At 55.9% G+C, this 12,258-nt stretch overlaps 1 protein-coding gene and 1 non-coding gene across 2 annotated transcripts in view; both read right to left on the bottom strand.

Annotated features, from left to right (window-relative positions):
* Positions 1 to 12,258, bottom strand: part of FARP2 (FERM, ARH/RhoGEF and pleckstrin domain protein 2) — an 81,696-nt gene that overhangs the window by 8,538 nt on the left and 60,900 nt on the right. The window contains exons 16-19 of the mRNA XM_036022621.1: positions 11,710 to 11,843; positions 11,228 to 11,309; positions 5,881 to 6,118; positions 3,222 to 3,352 (exon numbers count right to left, since the gene is read on the bottom strand). Coding sequence (XP_035878514.1) covers positions 3,222 to 3,352; positions 5,881 to 6,118; positions 11,228 to 11,309; positions 11,710 to 11,843 — 585 coding nt within the window. The remainder of the gene's footprint in view (positions 1 to 3,221; positions 3,353 to 5,880; positions 6,119 to 11,227; positions 11,310 to 11,709; positions 11,844 to 12,258) is intronic.
* LOC114495790 lies at positions 5,225 to 5,331 on the bottom strand. Its single transcript, XR_003684464.1, has one exon. It is a non-coding gene; the product is annotated as a U6 spliceosomal RNA (small nuclear RNA).

Raw genomic sequence — 12,258 nt, forward strand, 5'->3', positions numbered from 1 at the left:
CCACGTCTCCACGCAGCTTCTCGTCCCCCGGGGAGCCCCTCCCAGGGCCTGCCCCACTCGCCCCGACACCCAGGAGAGAGGCCTGGGGGGCCCCTCTCCTGCCTCCCTCCTGCCCGCTCCTCCCCGCCATCCTCCCCGCCACCCAGGTCCCGTCTGGGGGTCGGTTAACTCAGGCCTCAAACTCCGCTGAGCGCCCGGGGCCTTGTCTCCCCGAGGCTGCTGTGCTGCAGGGGGGCGTGTAAAGCAGAGGGTGCTGCTCTGACTGGGGAGAAGCTTCTGGAAGGTTCAGCGATGGACATGACGTGAGTTCAACTGAGAAAACCCGGGGGAGCGGAAGGGGTACGCCGGGCCCCCCCCGAGTGCTGACAGGCGACCGTGTCTGAGGTGCACCGCACAGGACAACGGCTTCCCAGCAGAGGCAGGGAGGCCCCTCGGGCGGGCCGGCCCCCCGCGTCCACCCGCGTCCTGGGCGGCCCCCCGTGGAGAAAGGGGGTGGCCACAGAATGAGGAGGACGGGGCTCTGCCGCTCCCTCCAGAGCCTGACCGTGCCTCCAGGACCCCAGGGACATCTCTGAACTTACCACTCACGTGGGCGCACCCAGCCCGGCCCTGCACAGAGGCCGCCTTGGCCCCACGCGTCCGCCTCAGGGGGCACAGGTGTCAAGCAGGTCCCCACCCCCCACGCTATGGCGGGCACTGTGCCCTGGCAGTGCCGCGGACTTCTGGCGGGGGCTGTGTCTGGAGACCTTTCCCCTTCGCTGCCCTTTGAGACGAGAGGGGCCTTCGTGCCCTGAGCACCCGGGCGAGGACCCAGCCTCAGTGGGTCTCAGAGGAACCGAGGGAGCCAGAGGAGGAGGAGGTGTCCTCGTCTGGCTCTCCCTCCAAAACTGCCCCAGTCCCGCTCTAGGGGTCACTGGCCGGCGTTGCTCCCACCAGGGACAGTCCCCCCCTGCGGCCGCCAATCCAGTTAGTTGGCAGGTGTCCTGCCCTCGCAGAGCCCGCTTCAGCCCCAGAGACCCGGGCACCCAGCAGCGGCCCGTGTCCAGCGCCCCTGCCCCAGGGCCGTGCATGCCAGACCCACAGGCGTCTCCCCACTGTGCGCTGACCCCCAGCCCCCAGGGTGGGACCTGCCTTGCAGTCTGCCCCCCCCAGATACGTGAGCCGCTTCTCACCTTTGTAGCTGCTTACGCGCTTTACCTGGCTACCAACCCTGGCTCTGCTGCAACACTGGCGTGGGCTCTGTCTCTGACCGACACACACCGTTAACTCAGGAGTCGGGAACCCTGGGCCGTAACGTCAGGACCGGGGAGATCTGACTAACAACAGCCATCAGGGCGGCAGCACAGCACCTACTGTGTGCAAGGCCCTGGCTGAGCAGCAGATGTCGGTCCCCGTCTACCCCCAGGACTCCAAGAGGCGGGGCCCAGGCCATGAGGCCGTGGGCAGCCGGAGTCCAGCCTCGGCTCCCAAGTCCACCCCCCGCTCTGAGGAGCTACTCTTGTTTATTGGTCCCTTTAATGGCAGTTCCCGGGGGCCACCATCTCTCAGACATGGGGGGGGGCACCAGGAGACACAACAGCAGTGTGTACCAAGGGCCCTGCAGACCCCCGGGAGCTCCCAGCCGGCAGCACCACCCTCAGAGCCCCGCTGCGGAGGAGAGACGGCAAACAGGGCCGGGGCTGTCCTGGCCCCGGAGGCCCCAACTCCCGGAGGGCCTGCCCTCCCGGATATTTCAGTCCCGGTTGGTTTCTCGAGCGCACGGCCCCACATCCTCAGCACCTTCTTGTCACAAGGCTAACGCGGAAGGCGGTTTGGGCAGCCACACTCTGCTGCAGGCAGCTTTGGGTGGAGACAGGCACCCTCCCCGTGAGACCAGCAGACACTTCTGTTGTGCCGACGGTGCTGAGTTCCAAGCAAAGGCACCCGTGCCAGGGAGGAGGCCGCCCGGGAGACATGGGACAGGGGTGAGCTCTGGAGAGTCCAGGGATAAACCCAAACGGTGCTGGGGCAATGGGACAGCCACAGGGAAGAGAATGAAGCTGGGCCCCTACCTCACACCTCACACCTCACACCACACACGAAGATGAGCTTGAAATGGGTCAGATGGGCACAGAAAAGTGTTAGAAGAAAACACGGGCAAACCTTCTACCTTGGATTAGGCAAAGGTTTCTTAGCTCCAACGCCTGAAGCACAACCAGCAACAACAACAAAAATAAACTGGGTTTCATCGAAGTTAAAGACTTTCGTGTTGTAAATGATACCATCAAGAGAGTGAAAAGACAGCCCACAAAACGGGAGAACATATTCGCAAACCACGTTCTGGCAGGGGCCTGGTGTCCACAGTGGGTCGGGAATCTCCCAGCTGGAAGATTGGGAAGACTGTAAGTCAGGGGTCTGAGCAGGCGTCTCTCCAAAGGAGGCCTACACGCGGCCAGTAACACGCGGAAGGTGCCTGACGCCAGCCCTCTGGGAGACGCAACCACGGCTACAACGAGACGCCTGCCACGCGTGCCGTCCGATGGCTAGAACTGAAGAGACAGAAAATGTGGAGAAACTGGGACCCTCGTAACTCCCGCTGGGAATGAAAAATGGTGCAGTCACCGTGGAACACCAGGGCCCTCCCTCAAAATGTTAAACACAGGCTACCCCGGACCCCGGGAATGCCATCCCGCGCCCAGGAGAACTGAGCACACTTGTCCACACAGGACGTGTACCCAGTGTGCGCAGCAGCTTTAGTCACGGCAGCCAGCAAGGGACAGCCACCCGCTGTCCATCGGCAGATGAAAGGCAAGCAGAATGTGGGGTGTCCAGAGAACGGGGCGCTATGCAGCCACAAAACGAATGAGGCACTGACGTGCCGCAGGGTGGGCGAATCCTGAAAACACGGAGCGGAGTGAAACCCGGACAAAGGCCACATCCTGTAAGATTCCGATGGTGAGAAGTGTCTACAGTAGGGAAATCCAGACAGACAGAAAGTGGATTAGCAGCTGCCAGAGACCGGGCGCCAGGGGCCAGGGATGGGGAGTGGCTGCTGACAGGTCTGGGGTGCTTTCTGGTGGCATGAAGTGTCCTGGAACTAGACAGTGGTGGCGGCCGCACAACCCTGTAAGTACACTAAAACCACCATGTCGTGCACTTTGGAAGGGAGAGTTCTGTGGGACATGAATCACATCTCAACCAAAACCATGAAGTAACCGGCTCCAGAAGCCCCAGCCGCTCACCCTGCCCGGGGCGACGAGGCTGTCTATGCCGACCACGTCCCGCTGCAGCTCCGTCAGCTTCTGCAGGTTCTCCAGCCGGGCGAGGCTGTGCCGGAGCGCGCTGGTCACCTCTGTGATGACCTCGAGGGCGTCTGCGAGGAGAGACCCACAGCACAGGTGGCTGGGCAGGCGGGCCGGAGGTGGCACAGACCCCCCCCACACACACACACTTTGTGACAGGAACTGGCATTTCACAAGTCAGTTTTAATTCAAAGAACATTCTACTTAACCTGCACCCATGGTTTCTGACTGCCAGGCACAGCAAGTGCAGGTTCTTGCGAATGAACCAAAACTTGGATTTGTCTGGCCCAAACTGCTGACTATCCAACACGCGAGTGTGGGAAAGAGAAGGAACAGTCTATGTAGACAGACTACTGTTCTGAGCAAAGCAGTATTTCCTTCACTATAGTTTAAATTCTAAATAATTTGCAACTTCAATGCATTTGTGATTCTCCTTGAATGGAGGAGATGCTAATCTTACAGTTCAAGCCAAATTATGAAAATTTAGAATCAGGAAGGAAAACATACTCAGACAAAACACAAAAGCAGTCATTGAGAGTGGTCTGCAAAACTCTGACCAGGCCACACTGGCCACAGCTGCTGGGCCAGACCTGGTCCCGCCCCCAGGTGCAGTGACCACGCCTTCCTCATCTCCCTGTCACAACACTCATGGGGACCCTGCCACCAACTGCCTGGCCACAGACCCTCGAGGTCCCAAGGGCCACAGGAGATGTCCAGCCCCACCCAACTCCGTGCCTTCTCGGCTCCGGCTCCGTGCGTCTGGCAAAGGGAGAGCGGTAACTGAGGGCTCCTGTCCTCGTCGGCAGAGGGGAACACGCCTGCCCCACAGCTGTAGGATGACGCCGGATGAGGAAGCACACGGGGAACTGAGATGTTGTGAGAGCCTCCGTGATGCCACCACAGGGTGGACTCCTGACCCCCAGCCCCTCGCTGGCCTCACCACCTCTCAGAGCCCGAGAGACCTGCCGTAGGCAGACACTCCCCGCTCTGCTTGCTTGCGGCAGGCTGCTTGGCCCCATGGGTCTGCCCTGAGTGGGCCCCAGTGCCACCTCGCCCTCGGGTGCCGTGTGTGTGGAGTGCAGGGCTGGAAGGTCCGGCTGCCACGTAGGCTCCATGTGGCCCTTGGCTGGCCCTGGAAGCTGCCAGACCTGACTCGAGGCTGCCGCACGCAGTGCCATCCATGCCTGGGTCTCTACGGGACCAGTGGGATGTTGACAAACCACCCACAAACGCTTAGCACCTGGCCAGCCCAGGCACGGCCCTCGAGAAACCCTTACTGATGAAGGATAAAATTATGATGCGTGGCCGGCTTCTCTAAGTCCCAACCTAAAGGTTCAGGCTCAAGCTCCTGGGAAGACCAAAAGGGCTGGTAACATCTGCACCCAATGGGCCTCTTCCTTGGCCCTGTGGGTGGGTGGGTCCTGGTGGGAAGGGGTTCCAACTGCTGTGGTCAGCTGAGCGAGCCCTCCAGAGACACTGAAGCAAACGTCTCAGCTGCCAGTTATCAGCACCAGGCTGGGTCAGCAATTTACAAAGCACTTTCAGAAACGCAGCCTCATTTAGCTTTTGCATCAGCCTGTGAAATGTGTTTTACTGATGAGGAGCCTGAGTAGTATGTGTGCCCAGCCCTCTCCCTGGCCTGGCCTCCCTCCCATGACCTGGAGAGGGGGCCCCTAGTTCAGGAGAAGGCTAACAGGGCAGCATTTTAAAGGTGCTGCACCTTTATTTCTGTGAAAAGGCTTGGAGAAGTTTTTTGACAACTGTGTCTTTTCCTTTTTAGCAAACATGGAACACTTGCTTTTAGAATGAACAAGAGAGTTGTCAACATTGTATGATCCATATTGTTTCTCACACATCAGAAAGCGTCCTGTTGATGCCCATTCATGACTAGGGGAGACCAGCTAGAGGAAGTGAAAGTCTCTCATCTTCTAGTGTTTTTAAAAAACAATATGGAACCCTTCAAGAACTCGCATGTCATCCTCCTGCAGGGGCCGTGATAACCTTCTCTGTATCGTCCCAACTTTCGGGCATGTGCTGCTGAGGTGAGCACTCATCTTTCACTTTTAACCATGACGGTGAATTCACCTGTAAAAACTTTCCAGTAGATGGATTTCCCATGCTGCATTTATCCTACAACTAGAAGTCATATTGTAGGTTAAAAAGGTCAGTGTCTGTTTTGTTCCTTCAACACAAAAACCGACAGACTCCATTTACGTCAGGAGCTTCTAACTGGCCACCCTGTTTGAGGTTTAGAGCACAGGCTCCCAGGACAGAAATGCCTACGGGTAGGAGGTCAGTCCAACCACCAGTGCACTTGTTGGGGGCTCTGCCGTGGTCACGGTGTCCACTCCCTGTGACCTCTCCAGGACAGTCAGAACCCTTCATCACACTCTTCAGATCTGGAGCAGCCTTGCCCAGGGGTGGGGCGCTGAGGGACAGACCCTGCTCAGACCCAGGGCCTGCCTGTCTCCATTAGCCAGAGGCGGGGAGGCGGCCCTGGCCAGCTCTGACCACTGCACACTTGGCCCTTCTACAGGGGGCCCTGCCTTCAGGGCTGCCGAAGCTGCTCCCACCTCACAGCCCCGCGGGCCCCACTCACCACGGCAGTCGGCGTAGTCGCGGTGCCCGGGCGCGTAGTGCCCGCACAGCCGTCCCAGCAGCAGGCGGTAGTGCACCAGCCGCTGGATGGGCTTCAGCAAGAACATGTTGAGAGGCAAGTAGCAGACTTTCTGGAGCTCGAACTCTTTGTACACCGTCTCTAGCTTCTTACAGCGTTTGGTCGTCTTTTCCAGCTCGGTCAGGACCTCATCGTGCCTCTGGAAGTAGCCAGTAAACTGCTGTTGAGGCACAAAAGGGGGCCTTTAGGTTAGGGCACCTGGGAGCGGGTGTCCAGTTGGTGAGCAGCCTGTCTGGCGTGCCCGGTGTGGATGTCACACCAGAGCTGGAAATAACAGGGGACCTTCCAGCCTCTGCGGAGCTCATCCTGCCCCACCTGAGACTCCACACAGGGCTAGTCCACAGCAGTCACCACCACACTCACTGCTGAGTGGACAAAGGGTGGCTTTCCCTCCACTTGATTTTTAAAAATTCTTTAACTTTAGAGAGCGTTAGGGAAGGAGACAGAGAGGGAAAGATTGACGTGAAAGAGAAACATCAATAGGTTGCCTCTCGCATACCCCCAACCAGGGACTGAACCTGCAACCCAGGCCTGTGCCCCAACTGAGAATCAAACTGGTGGCCTTTCTGTTTATGGGACAATGCCCAACCCACCGAGCCACACCGGCCAGGGCTTCCCCTCCGACTTTATATGAAAGCCTGAGGCCGAGAGGGCTGTATGTGCCTCCTGTGGCTCAGCAAGTGAGCTCGGGGCAGGGAGCACACACCCTGAGCCAGCTCCGCCTCAGACCTCGGAGACACTGCTCTACCCACACTCCAGAGTGCAGCCAAGTGCGTGTCGACCCAGTTATCGGAGAGAGGGGTTAATTACTCCTGACATTTGCGCAGCACAAATCCAAGTGTGTACATGTATGGACTTAGAGTGTTTCACAGTCATATTAAACTCAACTTGTTCCTCCTGTCTAGAAGGTTTCTAATATTAAATCAGTGTGTTTTAATGAACATTACAGATGACCTTTATGGTACTTGACAAAATAGATTTATGTATATTTTGATTTTAAATTTCTGTAAGTGCTTTTCGGATAGGTAGAACTTAGTAATGAGCCACCTAACTCAGAAAATCAAATATGTGTCAGGGTAAAAAACGGGGCTCTGAGCAGAACAGAACTTGTCAAGTAGGTGATCTGAAGAGAAGTGAGCAACCCTGCAGATCCCTCAGGTTTCTGGGCATGGACTGGGGCCTGGGAGGATGTCAGGACCTGGCAGTGTTGGGCCAAAGGTGGGATGGGCCTGGGGTGGAGATGGCAGCTGGCCTGACAAGTGAGGACAACAGCGAAGGTGTGGGAACGTTGAGTGATGCAAGCGGGTGGGAGGCGGAGACGGGAAGGTCTATCTCAGGTGTGTTTAGGAAGAGGAACACCCTCGGGCAGTGACAGCATCACCCGCTGGTTCCAGCACCTGTGATAACCTGTCCTGAGGAGAATACATCTCGCTTTCCCCATGGTGCTGATCTTGGGCTACCTAGAGTCATTCCTTTTGTACTTTCCTTGGTACATTCTTTTCACAAAACTAATGTCTCTGAGGAAAATCCCTGACAACAGCTTTGACAGGCTCTGGGTGGCTGCTTCAGGCTGGTGAGCTCAGCAACAGTAGCAGCCACTGCACAGGGGCCAGCTGGGTGCTCGGGCCCCTGTGTGAATCACAGCACGGGCTTCGGGGGAGCCAGCCTCAGCACATGCTTCCCCTCTGATGTGGTGCTGAGGGTCACAGCTTCCCAAGGAGAAACATGCTCCAAGGGGAACACCATCAGGAGGGGAATGTTGTTCTGAGAAGAATGCTACTGTTCTGAGGCAAAGGCCTTCCTGAGGGGTTGCTGCTCGGAGGAAACATCCTCCTGAGGGTGATGCTATCCTGACAGAAATGCTGTCCTAAGGAGAATGCTGTCCTGAAGGCAACGCTGTCCTGAGGAAAAGAATGCTCTAAGGGGAATGCTGCCCTGAGGGGAGCATTGCCTTGAGGGGTTGCAGTGCTCACAGGATGCTACCCTGAGGGAAGCTTGCTCTGAGGGAGCACTATTCTGAGAGAAAGGAGTTTCTGAGGAGGACCCTGCACTGCGGTGAACACTGCTCTTAGGGGGAGAGGCTGTCCTGAGTGGACCAATGTCCTGAAGGAACACTATTCTGAGGGGAGCACGACTCTGGTGGGAATGATATCCTGAGGAAAATGCTGCTCTGAGTATAATGCCACCAGTCTGGAGGGACACTGGTCTGAGGGAACAGCACACTGAGAGGACTCTGTCTCTAAAGTATAAAAACTAGATGGAAACACTATCCTAAGGGGTTGTCTACTCTGAGGGGAACACCATCCTGTAAGGCACGTCGCTCTGAGGGGAATGGCTCCTGATAGAAACGGCTTCCTGAGGCTGATGCTGCCCGGAAGGGAATGCTGTCCTGGTGGGTATCCAACCTCAGAGAACACTTACGGGGAACCTTGCTCCGAGGGAAATACTGTCCTTACAGAAATGCAGTCTTGAGGGGGAACGCTGCTCTGAGGAGAATGGAAATCTGAGTGGAACTGCAGGCCCCGAGGGGTCAATGCTCTGAGGAGCAAGCTGTGCTGAGAGGTACATCATCCTGAGAGGAACTCTCTTCTGAGATTGCAGCCTTGAGGGGAAATGCTGCTCCTAAAACACTGTTCTAATGGGGACACTGTCCAGAGCAAATGCAGCTAGGAGAGGAGCACTGTCCTGAGAGGAACACTGTACTGAGCTGAATGATACTGAATGTTCTCAGGGGAAGGCAGCTCTGAAGGGAACCCTGTCCTGACTAATGCTGCTGAGGGGAAAGCTGTCTGGATGGGGATGATGATGCTCTGAGGGGATCGGTGGTCTCTGTTCAGGAATGCTGCTGTGGGGAGAATACTGTTCCCAGCGAAACTCTGTCCTGAGGCAAATTCCATTCTGAATTCCGTGCCCTTCTCAGGGGATGCTGACAGAAAGGGAACAATACCGTGAGTGGGATGTTGTCCTAAGAAAAACATGGGCTTCAAGGGAAAGCTGCTGTGAGGTCAGCGAAACCCTGACCTGAACCGGACTGAGGGGAACACAGCTCTGAGGGGCGCTGCTGCTGTCCTGAGAGGAAGGCTGCCCTGAGGAAAATACTGTCCTGAAGGAAATGCTGTTGTGAGGGGAATGCGGTCTTGAGAGGGACACTGCCCTGAAGAGAACGCTGTCCTCAGGTGAATGCTGCCTCAAGGGGAATGGCTGTCCTGAGGGGGACGCTGCCCTGAGGCAAATCGCTGTCCTGTTGGGAACACTGCCCTCAGGCGATGCTGTTTAAGTGGAATGCTGTCCTGAAAGGAAGGCTGCCCTGAGGGGAACTGTAACAGGGTACAGCCAAGAGCGGCGGCGGGGAGGTGGGCAAATAGGGATTTGGAATAGGGTCCAGAATTCAAGGTGTCCAGGAAATATTAGAAAAATATATGTTTTCACCCCACCCCCAAAAAGTCTGAGCTGGGGGATGGGATACATGGAGCAGGGCTGTTGAGAGCTGTTTTGCACAGCAACAGCTTTGTAGCTGACCGCTGGCACGGTCATTTAACATATCTACAGCCTTTAACTGGTTTCATGAATATGTTAAACAGCTGTGGCCATGCTTTGAGCCAGGGGGAGGGGAGTGACTTCCACCCAGGTTGTGTAACTGGGAGGCAACGCTCCGTGGCTACAGCGCCTCCGTGAGAGCTTGGAGCTGATTGGCTCCACGCCTCGGGGTCACAGCTGTGTGCACTCACTGTGGCAGCCCAGGAAAGCTGGAAGAATATGGGAATGCTGGCAGGTGTGACTGATTGTGGGCGGAGTCGGAAGTGGGGCTGCAGAGGAGGACTGGCGCTGGGATTTAAACCCAGGTGTGGGGGCCATGCAAGGGGGGACCCTGCGGCTTGGGCCAGAGTTAGGACCATGCAGCTTGGGGGTGCTCCCTTTGGCCACGTGGCTTAGGCAGCAGGAGAGACTTTGCCTGGAAGAAAAGGGGTGAAAGGCTCTTGCTGGTGGGCCATGAGAAGGCGCCACATGGTTTTGGATTAACTGGAGATGGCGGCGGCAAAACAGCTGGTAGTGCCGGGAGCCTGAATCACGGATTTTTACTTCTTTTCCTCAGATACGATACCCCGGACTGGCAAAAGGAAGAAGGAAGGACTGTGTTTGTGGGTATCCAAAAGGACTTTGATATTTTAATGAAGACATTAGGTCACTACTGTCTGTATAGCTTTAAAAAAAATAATTCCTTTCCTTTTCACAAATCTCTGGCATTGAGAGACATCTTTCCTCTGGCGGCGGGCATAATGAACCTAGTAGGTGGGGCAGGACCTCTAGAGCAGAAGCGGGGGTCCTTTCGGTAATAGTGTATCGATAGTGTATCGTTCATCCCACCCCCCAGGTCTGTTCTGTAACAGAATCGCTGTCCTGAGGTGAACTGCCAGCCCTGAAGGGAATCACTGTCCAGAGGGGAAGCTGTCTGTGAGAGAGGGATGCTGCCCTGAGGGGAATGGTTGTCCTGAGGGGGACACTGGCCTGAGGCAAATTGCTGTTATGAAAGGAAGGCTGCCCTGAGGGGAATGCTATCCTGAAGGAAATGCTGTTGTGAGGAGAACACCATTTTGAGGGGAGACACTGCCCTGAGGGGAACACTGTCCTTAGGGGGACACTGTCTTGAGGGGATCGCTGCCCTGAGGGGAATGCTGCCCTGACGGAATCCCTGTCCAGAGGGGAATGGTTGTCCTGAGGGGCAGCTCCCCTGAGGCAAGTTGCTGTCCTGAGGGGAAAGCTGTCCTGAGGGAACTGCTGTTGTGAGGGGAATACTATCTTGAGGGGGACACTGCCCTGAAGTGAATGCTGCCCTGAGGGGGACACTGCTCTTATGGGAACACTGCTTGGAAGGAAACTCTGCCCTGAGGGAGGTGCTGCCCTGAAGAGAAGGCTGTCCTGAGGGGCACGCAGTCCTGAGGAGAACGATACCCTGAGGGGAATCGCTGTCCTGATGGGGACGCTGCCCTCAGTGGGTGCTGTTTAACTGTCCTGATGGGGACACTGCCCCAATGGGAATTACTGTCCAGAGGGGAACCCCGTATGAGAGGGATGCTGTCCTGAGGGAAACACTGCCCTGAGGGGAACACTCTCCTTAAGCAAATGCTGATGTGAGGGGAATTCCGTCTTCAGGGGGACACTGCACTGAGGGGAATCGCTGTCCTGAGGGTGATGCTGCTGTGAGGGCTACACTGGTGTTGGACAGTCAGTTCCTGGGTCCAGAGTCAGTCACCACACAAACCGGTGCTACCTTTAACTGATGCATGTTCCTGAGCAAGACGTCTCCGATTCGCTGATTATCGCCAGTGGCAAAGGCACTGGAAGGTCCTTCCCTGGAGTAGAGATGGACAAATACAATCAAAAGTGGAGAAAGCGAATGAGACACACTGTGACAATCTAAGGCAACCAGCTGTTGCAGTCCTAGCCAGAACGACAAAGAGATGCTTCTCGGTGGAGACCTGTACTTGACAGAAACCATCATTACATGGTGGCCATTCTCTACAAGACAGTCATCAGGCAAAAACAGAACCATATACTTTTAACTTGTTTCATTCTTTTGAAAACAATGAGTAAAAGTGATTGTTATGTGTCTACTCCTCCCCACAAGTTTAAAAAATATGCCTCAGTGAAATAACGGTTCTTGTGCATTAAATTTCTAGTGGTGGGAAGTTCCTGAAAGCAGCGATGGGGACGCGGGAGGGGCCCCAGGGGCGGTGCAGGGGCAGGTGTTACCAGAGTGCCAGCCGCTGCTCCACCTCTCGCAGGAAGCCTCTGTGGAACTCGTAGATGGGGTCTACGTTGGAGAAGAGCAGGGTCATCAGGGCTGCAGGCATGGCGTCCTCCTTGACCACCGCACTGCGGAACCACTGCGGGAAGAGCTCAGTGTGACTGCGGGGTCTCCCCATGGGGGCCTGTGGCCGTGGCACAGCCAGCCCTGATCTCAGAGTCTCCATGAGGAGTGTTCACATCGGTGCCATGTCTGTCCTCTGGACTGGCCACCAAGTTTTCACAATATAAGAGAACAATTCTGGATGAAAAGTTTCAAATACATACATTCCCAGTTTTAACCAATATTCTGACTTGAGTCAGACATTCTTTAAGGCAAATGTGTTTCACAGAACGAATACATGTAGATCTCATAATGTCAGAGAGCTCTTTCTTAGGAGGGCTCTTCTGTCTCTGGTTTCGAGTTAAGAAAATCAGAGTAATAGACCTGGCTGGCATAGCTCAGTGAATTGAGTGCTGGCCTGCAGACCAAAAGGTCGCTGGTTCAATTCCCAC

Source organism: Phyllostomus discolor, chromosome 4, assembly GCF_004126475.2.
Source record: "Phyllostomus discolor isolate MPI-MPIP mPhyDis1 chromosome 4, mPhyDis1.pri.v3, whole genome shotgun sequence".
Taxonomy (NCBI): Eukaryota; Metazoa; Chordata; class Mammalia; order Chiroptera; family Phyllostomidae; genus Phyllostomus; species Phyllostomus discolor.